This window comes from Balaenoptera physalus (genome assembly GCF_965194825.1).
Source record: "Balaenoptera physalus genome assembly, chromosome: 3".
Lineage (NCBI taxonomy): Eukaryota > Metazoa > Chordata > Mammalia > Artiodactyla > Balaenopteridae > Balaenoptera > Balaenoptera physalus.
In genome coordinates this window covers 78,179,516-78,203,349 of record NC_138890.1, presented here as the reverse complement: position 1 = coordinate 78,203,349, position 23,834 = coordinate 78,179,516, and the positions used below count along the sequence as shown (strand labels likewise).

At 33.4% G+C, this 23,834-nt stretch overlaps 1 protein-coding gene across 1 annotated transcript in view; it reads left to right on the top strand.

The window, feature by feature from the left end:
• PRR16 (proline rich 16) overlaps positions 1–23,834 on the top strand; it is a 174,521-nt gene that overhangs the window by 99,076 nt on the left and 51,611 nt on the right. The window contains 2 exon segments of the mRNA XM_082457916.1: positions 20,864–20,926; positions 20,929–20,961. Of these exon segments, the coding sequence (XP_082314042.1) occupies positions 20,864–20,926; positions 20,929–20,961 (96 nt within the window).

Below are 23,834 nucleotides of genomic sequence, written 5' to 3'. Positions count from 1 at the left end.
TCATTGTGAGAAACAACATATATATATATACACACACACTATATATATATATATATATATATATATATATATACACACACACACACATATATATACACTCTTTAAAACTATAAAATACATATAATTTTGAGATAATTTCTACAATGAAGGTTGGAACATATTAGTTTAACCCTCTGATTGACCCATTTTTTAAGGTTGCTGATTTCTAGCACTTTTACCTTGGTCTTTAAGGTTCCTGGATTTCTAATTTCAATAAAATGGAGTGCCAAATTAAGTGACTTGCCTTTCAGTTTTCACACCTGAAGTCAAATGATATATATGTTCCCTTTTCTATAAAAATGTCACATGTTAATAATTAGTAAATATAAATTTTATAGCAGTATTTAAATAGTATCAACTTGTCTAGTTTCTGAAGTGATTGTTCTCAATTCATATGTATTCTATGGTTTTTAAGCTAAAAACAGTAAAGTGTAGACAAGCATATACAGGATTCAAGAGATAAAAAGTGTTACTTCATTTTCAAAACATGTTTATGTTCATGGTAAACTTATAGACAAATAATGGGGAGAAAAATCCTCAAAACTATTTTTAATAAAATTTTAGGTTCTCTCTCTTTTATGTGTTAAGTTAGCTAAGATAATTTTCATTTAATTTACTCTTGTTCTGAAATTATTTCACCCAGAGGAGTACAAATAAGAGGACTTTAGGTCATTTACACCCTGTATCTACCAGTTTATGAATTCTGTGAAACTAATTCATACATCAAAAGGTATTGTGAAATCACACTGCAAAGCATGAGATCTAGTTTCTTTTTCAAATCATCATAAACATAGGCTTAACATTGCAAGTTCGTTCTGTTTAGTTTGAAAAATTTAGAAAGGACTGTTTGAATTTAAAGGCAGTTGTTTAGTAATCTAGAGAACAGTGTAAACATGATACAGAATTTGACTTAGGTGATCATGAAGTGTTCTACAATCAGGATTTAGTCTATCCTGAAATCTCTCCAAAGCTGTTAAAGGTCCCAGTGTTCTTCAGAGCAGGATATGACATATGATCCTCTCCATCACTGTGTGTATTCAATGGTGCTGCGGTTGTACTGGCACCACAAATATTAATGGAATACATTTACTTTTCTGGACAAATGCCTATAGTCACACAAAATTAAGAGCATTTATGTAAGAAATGAATTTGAGAGGAGTTTTTTGTTTTGTTTTACTACTTTTTCTAATTCTGAGAACTTTTTTTAAATTTATTTTTTATTGAAGTATAGTTGAATTACAATGTTGTGTTAGTTTCTGATGTACAGCGAAGTGATTCAGTCAACATATATATTTTTTCTTTTTCATATTCTTTTCCATTATGTTTATTATAAGATACTGACTATAGTTCTCTGTACTATACTGTAGGACTTTGTTATTTATCCATTCTATGTATAATAGTTTGCCTCTGCTAATCCCAAATTCCAAATCCATTCCTCCCCCACCCCCTTACCCCTTGGCAACCACAAGTCTGTTCTCTGTGTCTGTGAGTCTGTTTCTGTTTCATAAATAATTTCCTTTGTGTTATATTTTAGTTCCACGTATAAGTGATATCATATGGCATTTGTGTTTCTCTTTCTGACTTATTTCACTTAGTATGATAATCTCTGGGTCCATCAATGTTGCTGCAAATGGCATTATTTCATTTTTTATGGCTGAGTAATATTCCAGTGTGTGTGTGTGTGTGTGTGTGTGTGTGTGTGTGTGTGTGTGTACATACCACATCTTTATTCATTCATCTGTCTATGGACATTTAGATTGCTTCCAGATCTTGACTATTGTAAATAGTGCTGCTGTGAACATTGTGGTGCATATATCATTTCGAATGAGAGTTTTCTCCGGATATATGCCCAGGAGTGGGATTGCTGGATCGTATAGCAACTCTATTTTTAGTTTTTTGAGGAACGTCCATACTGTTTTCCATAGTGACTGCATCAATTTACATTCCTACCAACAGTGTAGGAGAGTTCTCTTTTCTACACACCCTCTCCAGCATTTGTTATTTGTAGACTTTTTTTTTAATTTATTTTTTTAACATCTTTATTGGAGAATAATGGCTTTACAATGGTGTGTTAGTTTCTGCTTTATAACAAAATGAATCAGCTATACTTATACATATATCCCCATATCTCTTCCCGTTGCCTCTCCCTCCCTCCCACCCTCCCTATCCCACCCCTCTAGGTGGTCACAAAGCAGCGAGCTGATTTCCCTGTGCTGTGCAGCTGCTTCCCACTAGCTATCAGTTTTACATTTGGTAGTGTAGACTTTTTAATGATGGCCATTCTGACCTGTGCGAGGTGGTACCTCATTGTAGTTTTGATTTGCATTTCTCTAATAATAAGTGATGTTGAGCATCTTTTTATGTGCCTACTGGTCATCTGTATATCTTCTTTGGAGAAATGTCTATTTAGGTCTTCTGCCTATTTTTTGGTTGGGTTGTTTGTTTTTATTGAGTTGTCTGAGCTGTTTGTATATTTTGGAAATTAAGCCCTTGTCGGTCACATCATTTACAAATATTTCTTCCCAGTCCATAGGTTGTCTGTTTGTTTTGTTTATGGTTTCCTTTGCTGTGCAAAAGCTTGTAAGTTTGATTAGGTCCCATTTGTTTATTTTTGCTTTTATTTCTATTGCCTTGAGAGACTGACCTAAGAAAACATTGCTATGATTTATATCAGAGAATGTTTTGCCTATGTTCTCTTCTAGGAGTTTTATGGTGTCGTGTCTTATATTTAAGTCTTTAAGCTATTTTGAGTTTATTTTTGTGTATGGTGTGAGGGTGTGTCCTAACTTCATTGATTTTCATGCAGCTGTCTAGCTTTCCCAACACCACTTGCTGAAGAGACTGTCTTTTCCCCATTGTATTGATATATTCTTGCCTCCTTTGTTGAAGTTTAATTGATTGTAGGTGTGTGGGTTTATTTCTGAAGTCTGGGAGGGTTTTGCCTCCTGCTTTGTTCTTTTTCCTCAGGATTGCTTTGGCAATTCTGGGTCTTTTATGGTTCCATATAAATTTTAGGATTATTTGTTCTAGTTCTGTGAAAAATGAATTGGGTAATTTGATAGGGATTAAATCTGTAGATTGCTTTCGGTAGTATGGCCATTTCAACAATATTAATCCTTCCAATCTAAGAGCAAAGTATATCTTTCCACTTCTTTGAATTACCTTCAACTTCCTTTATCAGTATTATATAGTTCTCAGCATGTAAGTCTTTCACCTCCTTGGTCAGATTTATTCCTAAGTATTTTGGTTTTTTTGATGAGATTTTAAAAGTGATTGCTTTTTTACTTTCCCTTTCTGATATTTCATTGTTAGTGTAAAGAAATGCAACTGATTTCTGTATATTAATCTTGTATCCTGCTACCTTGCTGAATTTGTTTATCAGTTCTAGTAGTTTTGTTTGGAGTCTTTAGGGTTTTCTATATATAGTATCATGTCATCTGCATATAATGACAATTTTACCTCTTCTCTTCCAATCTGGATACCTACCTTTTACTTCTTTTTCTTGTCTGATTCCTGCAGCTAGGACTTCTAATACTTTGTTGAATAGAAGCGGTGAGAGTGGGCATCCTTGTCTTGTTCCAGATTTTAGCAGGAAGGCTTTCAGTTTTTTACCATTGAGTATTCTGTTGATTGTGGGTTTGTCATAAATAGATTTTATTATATTGAGATTTGGTCCGTCTATACCCACTTTGGTAAGAGTTTTTTTTATCATGAATGGATGTTGAATTTTATCAAATGCTTTTTCTGTATCTATTGAGATGATCTTGTGGTTTTTATCTCTTCTTTTGTTGATGTGGTGTATCATTTGACTGATTTGCACATGTTGAACCATTCTTGTGAGCCTGGGATGAATCCAGCTTGATCATGGTGTATGATCTTTTTTATGTGTTGTTGGGTTTGATTTGCTAATACTGTGTTGCAGCTAATATAATGCCCAGAATTGACTCTTCCAAGAGAAAAAGCTTAACATTTTTTATAAAAACGTCTTTTCTGATAGTAAGAAAATGCCCACTCTTATACACTATCCTTTTCCAGTTATTATCCTAAATTGAGCTATAATTACTTAATTATGCTGCTACTTTGTTCTTGTATCCTTGCCTGGAAAAATCGGAAAATTGTACTAAATTTTTAAATTAGTGGCTGTTTAAGCTAGGACATTGCTTTTTTCCTGCCTTTGAACTTGAACTGAACCATTGGCTTTACTTAGATCTTGAGTCTGTTGGCTTTTGGAATGGAGCCTACACTATTGGCTCTCCTGGTTCCCAGGCCTTCAGGCTGGCAATGGAACTACACTATTGGCTTTCCAGCATTTCCAGCTTGCTGGCTGCAAGTCTTGGGACTTCTTGGCTTCCATAATCACCTAAGCCAATTCCTTATAATCCCTCTCTTTATTTCTCTCTCTGTATGCATCTAATTTGTTATGTTTCTCTGACTTCATACAGACACTGTTTTTAAAAGATTTGGTTTACTTATGCTGACAGATATTTTTTTAAGCATGGGTGAATTCCAGGAAATGGTTCAAAATGGGTGAATGATGGCATATTCTTGTGAGTTTCACACTAATATGATTCACATATAACTATATGTAGCTATGTGTACAGACAGAAGCAGTGTGTGTTCCAAGGATGTGCTTTGAAATTTTAACAAAGAAATCCAAGCCAAAAGGTGTTGTATTTTCATCTCAAGTGTCCTTGTTTAAACTCCTGCAGTTTTCGTATTGAGAAGTCACTAGCATATGTAATCTCAGTCAGCAAAGGCTGCAAACTGAAAAATGCCGAAGCTCGAGAAACTGTTGTGTTGAGGTCTAGAGGATGACCTTGGCCCATCCATCCTCGCCATGGATGGTGACTTGATTAGCATATTAGTTCAGTTTTGAGAAAACAAAATAGGAACAAAGAAATAATAACACTGTTTTCTTCCAGATAACTTTTAGTTGTGTGAGTTTCTTCTATTTCGAAACACTGACCTCTGTTATTTTCGGGAAACACCATTTCATGATTACTGTTCCCTGGAGCACTCTCAAATCTTTTTACACAAGTCAGTGAAACATTAAAGATCACACAGATGTTTGCTTTGGTTAGTGATGTTTGATATGCCTTCTGCCTCTTTTAATACTGAACTTCTCATAAGGGAGGTAAAGAAGCATGCAGAAGGAGGAATGACAGGCAGAAACTGCAGAGTAAGAGGTCTCATCTGTTGAGTGATGGCCATGTCGTAGGCACCATGCCAAGAGCTTTATTACTATTGTCTCACTTAATTTTCCAGCAATTGGAGATGGAGATGCTATTGTTATGCTAATTTGTATAGATTTGGAAAACTAGGAAGTTACCCACTTACATAAATTCACACTGGCAGAAAGTGGCTAAGGTGTAATTTAAACCCAGTTCTTGTGGAGTTCAGAAACCAAACTCTTAATTGGTATACCAACTTGTGAATGAAGAAAAGAGATAGAATGAAGTGAAAGGGGAAAGAGGATAAGAAGAAAAAAAACTGAATAAAAAATATTTCATTGTAAAACGTATATTTTTCATTATCAAATATTTGGTAAAATAACAGAAAATATGAAAAGAGTCAGCTGGACAGCCACAATCCAAGGAACCTCTTTTATATTTCCCCTCAGTTATTATATATACATAAATTTGCTTCATTGTGTTCCTATTGTGTATGTGCTTTAGTTATTTTATTCCTCACTAAACATTATACCGTCAGTATTTTCTGAGTTACTATAAATCTTTGTGAACACTTTTACGTTGTATAATATTACAACATAAAATGAGCCATAATATAATTATGTTTCTATTTGAAAACATTTAGTTGTTCTCTGTGATGCACACTCCACATACAGTATCCATACAGCTTCTTCTCAGTTTTGGATTAGTCTCCTACCTCTGAATAACTATTTTATATGAAACTTCTAAAATGGTTGATTCTTGACACTTTTTATTTTAGGGATGGCATGTTAACTAGCCTCTCATATATAGTATTGCTACAAATGAAAATAAATTTTGAAAACCATTAACATCTAAATCTTTTCAGTCTTACATAGTAATTTTCCTTGTGTTAAATTGTCATTGATTTTTAAGATAAAGCACCTCGATGTTATTTTTCCTAGAATCTTAGAATACTGATGAGATTCTTTTCTACAACTATAATACCTGTTTTTTAAAAACTTCTTCCTTAGCCTTTGCAAGTAAGTATTTTATCAATACAGATTAGGAATATTCAAATGGAGATTTACTCTTTCACAGAGTAGGCACTGTGTTCATAAGCTTTTTATTTTATGCCATTTCTTATCACCTTCAGATTACTTAGGCTTCCATTATCATATTACTCAAATGTAAATCCCAAACCTGACTTGGTTCTCAAAATCATCTATGGAGTTTTGAGTCCAGAGTAATTGCCAAAGCACACTTTTTTTTTTTTTTTTTTTTGCCTTGCATCTCTTCACCTCTTTAAATTTGAGACAAAGGGCTACAGTTTTCCTGGGAAAAAGATTGTTCAGTGAACTTCTGTCCTAGCAATGAAGTTCTAGTTTCTAAAATTGTGTTTCTTGTTCTAATTATACCATCAATCATAACTTGGCTCCCTAAATTTCCATGTATTCTGTCAAAATTAATAAATTCTCTATGGAATGTTGGAAGAGGCTTATTTTTCTAGTTTTATGGCTGCATTTTAAATAGTAGGCATCCCTTGAATTTGAATATGTTTAATGTCAATAAATTATTTGATGGTTTAATGTCCTGGCCTTCTCTAACTGCAGATAATCACATATAATGAATATTAAGTAATTGGTTGGACAAAATGGTTCAGTGAGGAAAAAACCTGCTCAGTAAAAGCTTGAATACAAATGTGAAGCAAAGATGTAAATATAATAATTACAGGTATACTCTGACCTATTAAGTGCTTATATTTTCAATTAATACAGCAACCTTAGGGACTAGGTACAATTATCATCCCCATTTTATAGAGGGAAAACCGAATCATATAAGGAAGGGCAAATAATTCAGGAAAGAAATGGACTTATTTTGACTTCAGAAGTATGCTATTTAGCAGATAAGAGTGAGATCTCCCAGTTAGCATGTTCTAGGACAAGTTTGTAGAATATTTGTAGATGTGTTTATTGGTGGGCGACTAGGCAGTGAGCCACAGGTTTCAGATGGCCGTAGGTTTAAGAAGTGGTGAGGAGGGAATTCTAAGAGTGAAAACTGAGTGAACAAAAATGTGTTTCAGAGGAGTATTTGGATGGAATCAGGGGTTTACAGTGTTGTGCATTTTCTGCCAAAAATATTCATGTTTCATCAAAAATGAAAAGAAATTTAAAAAAATAAACAATGAGAACAAAACTACGTTCTTCAAGCCCTGTTGGAGAAATATAGTTGAAAACATAGATGGGGAAATATTGTGGAGGGCTTTAAAAAACAATCTGGAGTCTTTTATCAAACAGTTAAGATATCCAGTACAGTACATTCTGAATGATTTTCATATTTCTTCCATAATGGTAATATTTGGTATGGGAATATGAAGTTCAGAATGGTTATTTCCAGATAGTCTCTCAATAAAAAAATGCCCAAAGAGTGTGGGAGATCTAAGATTGCCTTAAATCTAATTGTAAATTGACATTCCAAAGGCTAGGCATCCTGCCAAATCAATTTTCATTGTCTATTGCTGCATAACAAATCTTTCTAAAACTGGATGGCTTAAAACAGCCATCCTCATCCATTATCTCTTGCGGTTTCTATGGGTCTCAGCTGGAAGACTCACACATTGGAGGCTGGGATTATCTATAGTCTCATTCACTCACAGAGCTGGTGCTGGGAGCCTGCTATAGTTATTTGTTGGTATGCCCACATGCGGCCTCTTCATTTAGCCCCAGATTCCTTACGACAGGGTGGCTGGGTTCCAAGAGCAAGTGTCCATCAAGTCAAAGGGTGAGACCATCTGAGGTCATTTTCCTTTTTATTTCCTAGCCTCAGAAGTCATTGAGCACCACTTCCGCTGCAAGTTATTGATTGAGGCATTTACTAAGGTCCACCCAGGTTTAAGGAGGGGGAAACATAGACCTTACATTTCACTGGAGGATTGCCATCACATTTTAATAGAAGTGTGCAGGAAGGGATGTGTGTTCGTCTGTGTGTGTATCACCATGCTTAGAAAATACAATCTGCCATTCCATCTGAGGGTTCTAAAAATTGCCAGGGCCTGGCACACCAGGTAGGAAGCAATGAGTCACACTTATCTCCTGAAGATATTTTATTAAGCATGACAGGGACTAGGCCAACTGACACAAGGGGAGACTTGACTTTGTTTTTCTGTAGCCTGCACATTTTGGTGAGTGTTTGTTCTGAGAAAATGGGATTTTACTTTGTGGAACATGACAGGAATCAGGTCTAAAAATAAAATAACTGTGTCAAGGATGAAATAACTGTCAAGAATGGCATTACAGTTGTCTGTAAATCTTATGAGATTTGGGCATGTTGAACTGCCAAGGCTAAAGATTAGTTGCCTGGCAGAAAGACAGCTCTGGAGGTTGGTGGATGCTTTAGGATGAAGTTATTCGTTGTTCAAATGGAAACTACCTCTTAAGTGCTGGGCACCGGAGGCTATCCACTAGTTGCCTAATATTAGGGAGGATTCTCAGACTTGTTGGCACAGCAGCTGTAATCAATTTAGGCATTTAACCCAGGCATTCCAGGGATTTACTGGAAGTTTCAAAGGTTATCCTGACTTTGGTTATTGGTCTAACTGGATGCATTAAATATCTGTTATGGACCAAGCACACTGTATGCCATGATGAAAGTACAGAAACGGAGTCCCCTCTGTCCTGTACTGTATCTACCAAAAGAAAAAGACACGCAAATAGGTCTTCGCTACAGGATGGAAGTGCCCTGATAAAAAGTAAAAGAAAGGGAGGTCTGTGGGGCAGGGGGCATTTCCATCATGATCCGGGCAGGGAGGGGGCTGAAACACGTCCTGCTGGAATCCAAGCCCCTGGCCTTTCCACCCCACCAGGTTGGTCTACTGTTGTTCTCAGTTTCTCAAAAGTTTGCTCTAAAATAAAACAATGATGTAGTTACCTTTTTGCCGTGGAAAATGAAAGGTTCAGTTGTTGAAACAGTTTAAAAATCAATGGACTCTGCAATGCTAAATAAGAACAAGACAGATAAGTGGATTTCACTTCTGTGCTTGATGCAAATATATTTTCTTATTGATAGGGGCCTAATTTTTTACTACTTAAATTTTAAGTCAATAGAATAGCAGCACACATCACTACACAACAGAATTAAGAACACTTTGCTAATTTAGGGAAATGAAGAACAGGGTGTTTCTCTTTGGTTAAAAATAAAGTTTAATTTTTGTTTGTCTTCCCGATGATCTATATATATTTCATTGAGAATTTCAGCTACAGTTCAGGTTAGTGTTTCAAGTTGAGCATAGTGTTTCAGGTACTTGTTAACACATTACCTTCAGTTCTGGGATTCCTGTCATTCTGAAGTTTACTCTCCAAGAGGAAACAAAATACAAAAATATATTTCAAATTGATTTGTACAAAATTATCTTGATTCTGAAATGTAATATGTAAAACAACTCTGTCTGGTATTAAGATATTTATCTTCCACTCTCCTTTATTTTGTTCTTTTAAAAAATATTTGGACAATCTAGTCCTTCTCTCTATGTCTAACATAGGATCCATATGTTATTTATAATAAAACCCAGTTCTAATTATGTTATTTTCTAAAGAGAAAAGTCCTAGTAAACATCCTGGATTAGAATCTTGGCTCTACCATTTCCTAGCTAAATTATTTAGCCTCTCTGGGCTTCAGTTTTAGCCTCTGTAAAATAAGGATAATAGTAAAACCCACTTTATAGGGTTATTATAATAATAACTAAGCTTTGTATTTTAAAAAAGAGTAAAAATTGAGCTCTTTAGCCTGATATTCAAGGCCTTTTACTAATTTAAAGACACTTTCTGAAATGTATCTTCTGCCTTAAAAATGTATGCTCCAGTTAACCTGGAACATGCCTAATTTTCTGAATGTTGGTATTAGCTCCAACTTTCACACCTTTGCAGATGCTACTCTCTTTAATACCTCTATCTACTTTTGCCTTATCAGAATCTATTAATATTTGATGTAACATAGCCTATTCTAAGGATAATATCCACAAATTTTCAAAATACAGGGATGTCCAGCACAATACAAACTTTATTGTCACTACACAGGCTTAGTCTGAGGCTATGGATTTAGAGCAGTGATCCTTAGACTAAATGGCCAAAAGGCAATGAGCGAAACTGGATCTGGTTCTGAATTCGCCTACCGAAAGGTACCTTAAAACTGATAATAGTTTTCCCTTATCCATATGATAATAATTATGTCCTCTTTCTCTACTCAGAAGCATTTCTGTGATTCATAGTTGATTTATTTGATTTCTTATCTAGGATCATCAGCTAGTTCTTCTGTAAACACTTTATTGAAATATGATTGACATGTACATATTTAATGTATACAACTTGATGATTTTGGAGATATGTGTATATTTGTGAAACTGTCACCACAATCAGTGCCATAAACATATCCATCACCTCCAAAATTTTCCTCCTGCCCTTTTTATTTATTATTATTTTGTGTGTGATTAGAACACTTAATATCTACACTTTCAGCACATTTTTAAGAGATACCTTTACTCTCATGTTCATTTCAGCTAGTGTTTTTGTTCCATATCTAAGACATGATTTTCAGAAAACACTTGACTCTAAGAATGTTTTCCTCTCAATAGAATATAAACAAATGATAAGTCTCAATATCAAATATTCTATTACCTTAACAAGGCCTTGTTTCCCAACCTCTCCCCAGCTGTATCTTTTGAGAGCCAGCACAGGTTCTTGATTCCTCCCCTTCACATTCTTCTCTTGCCTCTAAATGCTCATGGCAGTTTGTGCCTGTGTTACTATACTCATCTGGTCTTTTTGTGTCCTGAACTTATTCGTTCACTTGACTTGTCTCACTAAGAAATAGTGAGTAGCTAGAGAGGGGTTTGCCTCATCTTCCTGTTTATCACAAGTATCTTGTCAGTAGGAGTTTTTAAATAAATATTTTATTTTATACTTATTCTGTAATTATTGATAATACTTTTATGTTCATTCTATAGTGACTGATTCAGTGTTCAAGTTTTAGAAAGTTTTACTTTTTTCAGAAAACTTCAGACTTTTGAGAGGTAGCCAGTATACCTAGAATTCTTAGCAGTTAAAATTGATGCTTGAACTGTTTTGGGGAGAGTTTGAAGTCAGACACATCTGTTTTCATATCAGTATGTAGCTGCTTCTAGATCTCTAACCCCCCCAAGTTCCAGTTTATGTAATTGTAAAATGGGGAAGAATGTAATTGTAAAACGGAAAAATTGTGAAATGGTTTGGTGAAGACAGAACAAGACCTTAACTATAAATGCAAGTTCCTGGCTCATAATGAACATTCAATAAAGATTAGGTAGGGACTTCCCTGGCGGTCCAGTGGTTAAGATTTCACCTTCCAATGCAGGGGGTGAGGGTTTGATTCCTGGTCGGGGAGCTAAGATCCTCCATGCCTCGAGGCCAAAAAACCAAAACATAAAACAGAAGCAATATTGTAACAAATTCAATAAAGACTTTAAAAATGGTCCACATCAAAAAAAAAATCTAAAAAAAAAAATTAGGTATTATTACTATGAATAAAAATGAGTATATATATGTATGTTCATAATTATTCATCACAGTTCTGATATATAGTAGTGCGCCATGAAGAAAGCTTCTCTGATCCTCATCTGTTGTATATATTTTGAATTCTTTAGATTTAATCTAATAGTATTCCAAACTATTCTAATACCAATCTAATAATAGTATTGTGCGTTTCCTTTTCATAGTAAGTCCTTGATTAGCAGAGAATATATATGTGTATCCATATATTTCTCTTCCTTCACCTGTTACATTCATTGTATTAAAAACTGTATAAATATTTTTATAAATGGATATAACCCTAGATCTGTTTTTAACAAATGGATAATATATCTCCGTTTCACAGTGTTTTCAGAACTCTCTATGCATTGTAAATTATCTACACATTATAAAGTGAAGTGTAAATTGATTTTTATTTAGTTAATTTAACAAATGCAGTAATTGGTTTTTGGGGGGTTTGGGGTAAAATCAAATAGTTTATTTGTTCATTTTTTGTTTGTTTTCTGAATTATGTGTATAATTACTTCCTTTTGTGCCATAATCACATGCATAGTCTAAGTGTCTTGGGTATATAACTAATGTTGGTTGCTTCCAACTTTCATGATTATAGAAATTGCTATATAATATTAGAGTAAGAGTAATTTTAAAATAGTAAACTCATAGAGATTAATAATGTTGCAAATAAAATTGCATAAAAAGGGTTTAAATTAATTATCTGGATTCTTTAAAAGGACAAAGTAAAGTAAAAGTTTTAGAATGGTATCTTCTTCAAGAGACATGTTAAAACATCTTTGCAAGAGTAGCTTATGCTTTCATTTGACGTGTTTAAGAGGAAAATCCTAGGATTGCTGTCATAGTCTTATTTCTTATGCAGTACAACAGCTTGAATCTTTATATGGTATTCTGGACGTCTATCACTTTCGTCATCAAAATGTCTGAGAAGATAAACTAGCATAACCATAACCATAAAACTATGTTACAGTTTTAGCATACATAATGATGAATATGTCATACTACTCTTCTATAAATTTTGGTAACAAACTTACCTCGGTTGACATCTATATGCTGCTTCCAAAACACTCTCTTTCAAACATAAATTTCAGATCAAAATACTCTACTTATTAACATGAAAAATATGCTTGTATGTCTGGGGAATGAAATGCAGAATAACTCTTGGAGCACCGTGGATGCTTATTAGTAAATGTTCTTGACGAAATTGACGGTTGATACAACCAAATTGTAAAATGCTATATTCAGGAACAGCCAGTTTGTTTTTGTTTTGTTTTGTTTTGACATATATTGCATCAACCAATATATTTATATGAAGTGTTGAAGTGTTTGAATCATAGTAAATAATAATTTTTTTATATCGTAACTTTAGGAAGACAGGATTTTGGTAAATGATGGAACCATAATCTTTTGCAGAGGTTTATTTCAAAAGTAATTTGATGTACTACTGGTCTACACATTATGTATCCTTTTTTTTTTCTTTGCTGCCCACTCTCTCAGTAATTCACTCTTAGGAGGACCATAATTTATTGTTTAAATGATACAATATATCTCTACATCTTAGCTAATAATTAACTTTGGATTTTCATGATAATGGTTATTATTTTATAGGGCATGTGGATATATTTTGTTATGTTATTAATATTTTATTAATATGTTTCCCACATAATATTCCACAATCTCAATGAAAAATGCTAACTTTTAAAGATATATTACTCTGTTTTTTGGAATAGCATGAGATAATTAAAGATAACCTCTTGAACAGTTACAAAAACCTAAGATATCTACTTCATGATTTCCTTTTAAAATTACTAACTTGAGAAATCACTTTATTCTCAAAGAGTCTCAATGTGAATTCGAGATTTCCCTTTAAGAATCTTATTCTTTCACCAATTAGTGTTTATCTTTCATATAAACACTTTAAAGAGTTCTAGGTCTCTAATATTGCTTTATCTTGACAGCAGTCCTAATTCAAAGAATTTAGCTTTTCAACTTAAGTTAACTCTTAATGTTACCATCATTAAAAATGCATTTCCTGTCAAAATGTAGTATTTTTAAGTACTTTTTTTAAGTGGAAATACTCATAGTAAGGTCAAAGATTGGCAGCTATTGTGAAAATTTAAGAGATTCCTCATCAATGTTAAGGATGACTTTGTTCTCAAGTGTCAGCAATTACTTGGCTTTGCTGAACTGGCCATTGAAATATAGAAAAGTCTCGTGACTTGTACTTTTATCTGTCTATCTGTCTATTTACCTGTCACACAATAGACATAACAGATATCTCACTTTTTGATCTCTTGTTTTTTTTTTTAATCCATTGGCCACTGTGACTGTTTAAAGCTATAGTCTTGATCTATGCTCATGAGATGTGAGAAGGAACCTGCTGAAGCTTTTAGGAAAGTTTCTTCTCTCTTCCTACATATGGTACCTGAACTTTATCTGGACACTGTAGTACAAGAGTGTGAGCTCTGTATACCTGCCTGAGTTAAAGCACTTGAAGTGAAGATGCATGATTTTCGTTAAACAAGAGCCTGATTATGCTGAAAAGCCTAGATATTTAGCCAAATTTGATTTAAAATTTTATAAAAGTTTTATAAATAAAATATCACAAATACCATTTATATCCCCTGGATAAACCTTCTTAATCCCACTTTCCTTTTTCTTGTTCTCTGTACCTAGATATAAATGAAATCCTGAATTTGGCATTTATTATTATAATGTAAATATTTTCTATATTTTCTCCATATGTACAAATGTATACATAATATGAATAATTTTTTGAATTCTGTCTGATTTGCATCATATGCACTTATTGTGCAAATAATTTTTCATATAATGATTGTTTCTTGAAACTTCTGGTTTTAGTTTATATATTTTACTGATGGAAATTATTCCATTATAGAATATAAAGGGCATTCCATTATAAAGATATACCACAGTTTATTTATTCTCACCCATTGATTAGCAGTTATAGTTTTTCAAGTTTTGTTATTAAGGACATGAAAATGTATTTAATTAATATTTTAATCACTATTTCCTTGATTACAAATATTCAATTGCCATTTGGGTTTTCTCATTTATTAAAATTTCTGTTTATATAATTTACATTTTTTTACTGGATTATTCATCTTTTTGGTATTGATTTATAGAAGATTTTTTTTTACTATTTTTGAGTACTAGTACTTTATAAGATACATGTTTTGAAAATATCTATTTCTATTCTTTTGGTTGTCTGGAACATTGTTTATAGTATCTCTTGTAATTTTTAGTCAAATTTATCACCATTTTACTTTACACTTTGTGTTTTTCGAGTCTTGTGTAAGAAATCCATTTATATTTCAAGGTCATAATTTTACTTTTTTTTTTCTAAAATTGCTGAAGTTTTGCCTTTCATGTTTGAGAAATCAACATAGATAAATAGATAGATTGGATATAGATATAGATATAGTAAGGCTCAAAGCAATGCATATCTTATCAAATTATTCTCCTCTTCTAAGTGAAATCTGAATTACTCAAAATTTTAAAAAAATGTTTTATTTGGAATTAGATACAGGTAACAGATGTGTATATACTACATTACTCATATGATTAAAATACAGAGTAGTACAAATATTCATGTTTGTTATCTGAAAATCTTTACTCCATTTTCTTTCCTGTTTCCCTGGGCTATTTCTAGAATAATGGTTCAAACTGGAGGAAGCTTCCACAGTTTCAATTCTGTTACTGTGGTCTCAGAGTTACATTTTTGCACTGTACTTAGCTTTCCAAATCTCAGGCCCCACGAAGAGCTAGTCACTTTGATATTGAGGCCTGTCCTCTGCTTTGCCCAAATTCCATAAATAAGGATGTTTAGCCTCAGATAATACTTCTGCAGTCTAATCCCAGATGTGCATGGCATGTATCACAAGCCCATTTTAGCACCTTGAACGGCTATGCTGCAAAGATAGGTGGAAAAGCAGTTCCTTCCCATTTAATGTATAGATTTGTAGGGGAGTAGGTTTCCTCCCTTGCTGTCCATCTGTTTGCTAGTGCCAGTTGAATAAACTCCCTTGTGCTACAAAGGTCACTGGTTCGAAATTAAACTGCCTTGAAATATTCTGTTTCAAAGCTGTACTCTCCCTTTATTTAAACACTGAATGTTTGATGTGGCAACATGAGTCTTTAGTTTTGTGGTGATGTTAACTACAGTTTATACATAACTTAAAGTGAACAAAAAAGTTTCAATACATGCATATTATTTGATTTGGTTCTTTTAAAAAATATGCTATTTTGTGTTGTAAAATGCTTATAGTAAATGCAATTCTTCTATTGCATTATTCAGTGAAATATGCATGTACCATTACTTCCACACAATCTTAAATTCTTTTTAGTATGAGTATGAATGCATGTATTTTTTTAATTGAACACTGAGGTGGCATGATCATATTTTGAACCTGAAAGCTCACATTTTCATTTTATCGAAGTGATAGATTAGTTAAAAGATCCCTCTGTACTGTTTTCTGAAACTAAATTCTTATTGAAGAAAAATATATAAGCATTGTGTATACATTGTGAAGATTATGGGAAAGGCATCCAGTTAACATGTCAGCAGAGATTGAAGGGCATATAATGCTGTTATTTACCCATGAGTTTACACATGGGGCATGGATATAATACATCTTGCCCATGTCTAAATACAGTGAAGGAAATGAGTAATTAAGCATGAATTTTAAAACAAAGATCATATTTTGTTGTTTAATTGCTGCTTTTCTGAATAATCATAAAATGCACAATTAAAGTTAGTATTGGTATTTTCTAAATGAGAAATATTACATCATATGGTTGGATTTTATCATTGTCTTTTTGGTAGCACTTAAGCTGGAATTGGTTTAAACTTGAAAGTTTATAAATTAATTTTTTTTCTATTTTCTTCTTTCTCTTAAATCTTAGAATATCAGTCTTAAATTGTCTTACGAAAATTCATGCTTTTTTTTTTCAATTATTCTGTAAGCATACTGCTAAACTTCATGATTTAAATCCCCCAAAGTTATTTCCAAATTATTTACGTGAAAGCTATTTAGACCATGCATTTTACCTTCCATTTAGGGCAAAATAAACAAACATAATCCAAAATTTGAATATTTTATTCAATTCATATGATTGCTTTATATATGATCTATTATTTAATTAAATTCAGCTTTTAAAATATATTTATATTGTAGGCTTTTCTGTGCAATTCCATTAGGTTCTTTGTGCAATTCCAACAGCGTAGTGATATGCTGTACTTGATAAATAGTTTTTCTTTTAGGCAGTAATACATCATTTAGGTGATGGCTATTAAAAATGAGACTGAACCCTGCATTTTAAGTCTTTATATCCAGACAAATGATTCATTTAAGAAATCTGGACTGAGAGTCAATAGCCCTCTGCCACTTAGCCTCAGAGGTGAGATTTAATTAAGTTTGTTCAGCAAATAAACAAATCTCCTTTGATTCTTAGATTCTGGTGCTAGGAAGATGAGTAAGAGTTTATCACTTCCCTGGAGGAACTTTTAGTGCAGCCAGTTGCATACTGATTAGAATTTGAATGGAGCTTTCCTTAGCAAAGTACTCTCACACAGGGATTCAATTGATGGATATTTGTAGATAGTGGATTATGGGTGTATGTTTGATTCCTAGATAAATCTGATGGTTTCATACAGAGACATCTTTTTCTTCTATGACCAGACTGTGACCCTGTACATGTGACACATTATACAAATGTATGATGTTGATCATAAGGGAGACAAGATAATGTGACAAGCTCAGTGTAAAACCCATAATGATTCGTGAAAAACTTATTCAACATACAGTTCTTATACTGTGGGCATTTTTGCATCTTTCTGGAAGGATAAGCAAATACTCCAGGCAGACTTAGCAAAACAGATTGTGGATATTGATTAATTCTGCGAAGGCCAAAAATGTAAATGCACATTTGTCAAGAATTCAGGTTTGGTACTGTTTACTCTAACAAATTCATATCATCTTCTGTTATTTCCCAATAGCTGGATCCAAGTATAAAGTTTAGACATTTTCCTTCTAGAATGGGTAATGATACTCTGGATAATTGAAATACAACTTGATGATTTACTCCAATATTTACCAGATAATTTTCAAACCTTTTCCATTTTGCTCTTAGCCTAGTCTGAGACTGTATCTGAAATACATGAGGGGAATGAAGGAAGGACTTGTTCAGTTTGTATTTGGCAGAAGAGTTTTGTTGCTGAATAAGGCCACAAGTTATGGCTGGAATGGTTTGGTAATAGTTTTTTCCAGTGTGCAAAGCCAGACAGTCTCTGCCAAACAGCAAAACGGAATCTATACTGTCAAAATGGGAAAAGTGGTAGCAATTATGAAGCTGGGGAATTCTGGCAGCACACTTAGAATTTGGCACTTGTACTTCGCTGTGAGGAAGAGCATATGGGCACCAACTATTGCAGCTTGGTCTGCTGCTGTATTGCCTGGAGAATATTTGACCCAGATTAATGACAAAGCTTAGGTGCTTGGTTCAGAATTCTTCTTCTTCTTTTTTTTAAAAATTTTTATTGGAGTACAGTTGATTTGCAATGATGTATTAGTTTCAGGTGTACAGCAAAGTGAATCAGTTATACATATACATATATCCACTCTTTTTTTAGATTCTTTTCCCATATAGGCCACTACAGAGTATTGAGTAGAGTTCCCTGTGCTATACAGCAGGTTTTTAGTAGTTATCTATTTTATATATAGTAGTGTGTATGCGTCAATCCCAATCTCCCAATTTATCCCTCCCTCCCCTTATCCCCTGGTAGCCATAAGTTTGTTTTCAACATCCGTGACTCTACTGTTTTGTAAATAAGTTCATTTTTACCCCTTTTTTTTTCTTCATTCAAAGTGTTCTGAGAACCTCTATCAATAAAGATTTTGACATGCATTGTTGCTGCAATGCTCTTCCAATTTAATAATGGAAATGACAGCAAACACTTATTATGTGCTTTAAAAAGTCTTAAATCCTTTTCAGGTGTTAGCTCATTTTAATTTTCACATTGACCCTATGAATCAAGTTGGTCCATGAACAACATGGGTTTGAACTGTGTGGATCCACTTATATGCAGATTTTTTTTCAATAAAAATGTACTACAGTACTACATGACCTGTGGTTGGTTGAATCCACAGATTCAGAACTGAGCAAACAGAGTGAAGACTGTAAGGTTATATGGATTTTTGACTACAAGGGGATGGATGCCCTGAACCTCCCAGTTGTTCAAGGATCAACTGTACTTTTTTTACCTCCCTTTCAGAGATGAGAAAAAAGAGAAAGTAAGGGAGTTAAGTACCTTGCCTGGGACCACCATACTTCTACCACCATTCTCCAGTGTCCTGGTGTGAAGAATGAAAGAGTAGTGTTTAACGGAAAAATCTCTATTCCTTTCTGTAGGTCCTTAAGGCTCTTTTTTTTTTTAGTGTTTCTTTGGGGTAAACATTTTGAGACGAGGAGGGGAGAACAGAGATGCATAATTTCCATCAGAAGTGTTAATATAGAGAGGCTAATTTTTATCACTTCTTTGCTTTTCCTCTGCAGCGTTATAACTTTATGAATCTGATTTTTGACAACATCATTAGGAGTATTCATGTAGATTTAATGTGAAATGTGGTTGGAACATTTGATTGTTCTCCTTATTTTTGACTGTTAACTTTGTTAAGTGTTTGAACCGTAAAAATTTTCAATATTAAGTAACAAAAAGTGCTTGCATAATACTATTCATTAGGTTTTTTAAATGAGTGTTTTGCTTCCAAACTTTATAATTCATTATTAACCAAAATGTTTCCTATAATCTGTGTGTATGTAATAAAAATGTGGGTAGGGATTCTGGGTGTTTTTTTTCCCCAGCAACTAGAAGTACTCCTGGCATATAATTGGTACTCAGTGAGTATTTCATGAATTGGCATTCATTATGAATGGATGAATGATGATGTTAAACGCCTTGAGCTTATTCATATGTATAATTTTGCTTTTTCTCTACTACATTATCAAGGTTCTTACTGATGAAGAAAATCAGTAATAGCACAGGAAGCAGGAGGGAGCTGAGAAATGTGTGCCCTCATCTCAGCATTCCTAGTACTGACCAAGCATAGGGCTCTATAAGTAGTGAGAGAATGAGTGAATGATTGTGCCAACTGAATGACTGAAACTCCTGTCCTTTTAATTATACCTAGTTTGAACATGTCTCAAGTACAGCAACTGCAGTGTTTGGGGAACACATTACCAAAGGCTTAAGGCAGGAATGAGGGACTGCACACTTGGAGACTGAGTGTGACTCATGGACATGGGCTCAGTACTTAGACCTCACAGGCCCGGGGCTCTGTACTCACTGCTCTCTACTTAGAGTCCTGACAATGTCACTGCCAAGAGATCACTTTGCCTCTGCTGAAACCAACTCTGTGACTCAGATTTAGTGTAGTCTTTGGTTCCCATGACCTACTGTAGTTTCTCTGCGGTTGGTTCAGCCCACTGACACCTCATCCAACAAGCCTAGGTTTCCTGAGACAAGGCATCCCTTCACATATTTGAGGATAGCTCTCTCATTTCCAGAGCCTACTGTATACCACCACACTACTGGGGGGTATTTGTATCAGTTTTTGTGACATGGTTGACTGCCCCTTCTCTTCCTGATTACTGTTCCCAGAGGTGGTCCTTATTTGTCTGTGTTAATGATACACTGGGCAGCAATACTAAAGCAGTATTTATTAATGAATAAGTGTTAATCTCAGGAAAGTTCCCACTGACTTGCTCTAGTATTCTGTACTCAGGAAGAATAGATGCTCAGGGACCGTTCTTGAAGACTTGATTGATTGACTTATCTATCCTGAAATTCTTATGTTTTCATTCACGTTATGTAGTCCTTCACATGCATTTCCTCCATATACATGCTTTACATGTTAACTCATCTTCTCTTCCATTCATGTGTACATCTCCATCAGTACAGCCTATTCCTTCATACTGACTAATGCCCCACCCCCCCTTCATCATATCCTGCACCTGTTCAGTTCAGTGTGTTTTAGAAAGTCTAAAGTAAATATACTATTTTTAAAAGTTCTCTAATTTTTTTAACAGAAGCTCCATAACCTACTCCCACCTCCCCACATGATGAAACAGGGAAACAGTGCTGCAGGCAGACAGTGACAACAGGACACCAGGAAATGCCCGAGAAGGTCAGCTCTACTTTGACATGATGTTTACAGGAATTTAGACAACACGTAATTGCATTTCTAAGACACATGCAAGTCCATTATATAATTTGGTATTTGGAATATACACAAAAGTTACAATTGATAATTAGATCTCTTTGAATATTAAAATTATTAAATAATGACCATAAATAAGATGATTAACAATCACATACTAGTTATCACCATATAAATTGTCATATTTCAGTCTGTGTTGTATGTTTAAATTCCATAAAGGGAAATACGTATAATAATATCATGAAATTCAGCAATGTTTTCTTTGTTTGTAAGGCTTTAAAAATATTCTAAGGAACATTTATGGTGTTTTTAAATTGCAAAATTTAACTTCCAAGGTGTCAGAATTAACGAGTTTGTGTTAAAATATCCATGTTTTCTATGAACAAAACTAGTTTACATTTTGATAAGTTATATTTATTAACTATAGGAAAGTAATGTTTCACCACTAAAAAAACAACAAAATTATATAAATGATATGATTATTAAGAATCAAATATTAAGTTAATGCTCATTTTTTTCTGAAAAGTTGATTTGTGGTACATAAAACTCATTCATAATTTAGGGATAGTCTTGCCTACGCCATATGTGACCATAAGAAGGACCATTACTTTTAACAGATGTGTATTCCTAAAGTAAAAACATGTAAAATCAAGGCATTCTTTTGTTGCAGTTTTCTGTTTTCCCACCATAAAAGGCTGCCAATAAAGGTTTCACTGGTCTCAGTGTTTTTCTATGTATGAAAGAGTATGGGTTTATTGCTCATTAACCCCCTGATGCTTCTGAAGCAATAATTTAATTTCATTGATTCTATCTATATAGGATAGATTTATTTCCATATTTCTATTTATCATTTGTATTAATATGAAACTAAATTTTTCCACATCTAGATAAATCTGAGAGATGCTGTGATCAGTCAACTATTTAATTCGAAGAGTGAATTTATTCTATCTAAAACCAAAAATAAAAGGTGTCTAGACACTGTCAAATATTGGGGATATATTGACATGTTTACAATCACTGTTTTTCTTTAAACAGTTACATGCTTTTCTCATTCATTTGGGAATACTCTATTTGAAGTGAATTCCTCTGAGTAGTATTGATTTTGTACTTGAGAGCTTATTAAATAAACTTGCTATATTAGTGTACAGTGAATTCAATAATGTGCTTAGTAAACTATTTTCATTTGTGGAAGTGTAGTAATCATACTGTTTTTAACAGTTAGGAGCTGTGCCGTGAATTAAGTCTTTATCTTTACATGCCCTAATTGGAAAATAAGAGGAAATGTTATTTGGAATTAAGCTACACTTGTCTTCTTAATCAAATTCTACTTTAGATGTAAGTAAATTAGAAAGTATAAAGCATTATGTAACTGTAAAAATATACTGAAAGGAAAGTAAGGGTAAGTTGTTGACTAAATCAGGATAAAGAGATTAAAAAAAGCTATGTCTATATTGATAGGTCTGATCCATGGAGAAATAATTTCTTTTTCATTTTCCTTTCCTTCTTTATAAGTAATATGAATTCACCATTTAGCTATATGACTTATCTAAGATCAGATTATGTGGTGAAAATAATGTAAGACCAGAAATGAAGATTTCTCAAATTCAAATTCTATCTCTAATATTAATTTGCTCATTAATATTTTGCAAGTCATATATTTAATCTGAGTTCCCAAGACCTTCAGCTGACTAAATAGACCATAGAATTAAGGATTTAGTTTCATGTATTCTGTTGACATGAGTTTTGCAGAAAAAACAGAGCACTGTAGGCTCAGCATTTTTTCATTGAAATAAAATCTCGATTATCTACATCCAAACAATATCTGTCTCTTTCCAGTAAAGCATTTGCAGCCTTTATACTTCTGGTGTACTTGTCAGACTGTGATAGAACCTCTCAAACTCATAATGTTTCTAGAAAAAATATTCAGTTCTAATATTTAACTTCTTCAGCAGAGTTTAGTTGATTCAAAATGGTTAATTCACTGTTGAAGTAATTACGAAGTTGACAGTTGACTAGTAAAAATAGTAGTATAAGATTTGCAGTGTCTTTCCATAATAATTGTAGGTGCTTCAGATTTTAAAATATAAGAATTTTTTGCTATGTTGAGCAAAAGAGAAAATCCAACATTTAATGTTGCTGTTGAGTTTAGCCACACTCGTAGTTCCTGAGAATTAAAAAAAAAAAAAAAAAAAATCATAGGTCAATTGAATAGCAGTTGTTCACTCAAAATAACTTGTTATTATGCTAGCATACTAATGAAAATTACATATCCAAATAAAAGGGAGGTAGGATAATTTGGGGGACCGGTGAATCTCAGCAATAGGAAAATTTCTCCTAAGGGTCTAATTTAAAATATAATAAAGTGGTCTTTTTATATCTTTATCATTTTTGTCAAACTAAAAAAAGAAAAATTTGAACTAATCTAGTAGATTATTTAATTAATTCATTCATTCAGCACTTATTGCACATGCATTTTGTACTGGGCACCATGCTAGAAATAAGAGATGTGAAGTTTAGTAAGACACAGTTCTGCCCTTGATATGTTCAGAATGTAGCCGAAAAGTTAGAAAAATAAACAAGATAAGACAAGTGAGTTGGAGGTAAATCAGAGAGAGCATACAAAGTAATAAACTGAGTTTATGAAATAAGGATGAATAGTGACAGTAGAAAGAAGCTAAACTTAATGTGGCTCAAAAACTGAAATAAGTATTAATAGTCATTGGAATTTCTGTAGAAGGAATGCACAGTGAATTGGCAAGCCATGGCAAAGTCTACTGATTTAGTTAGCGAAATGAAAAGAATAGGAGAAATACCTATAAGAACTTTTGCAAGATTGTGCA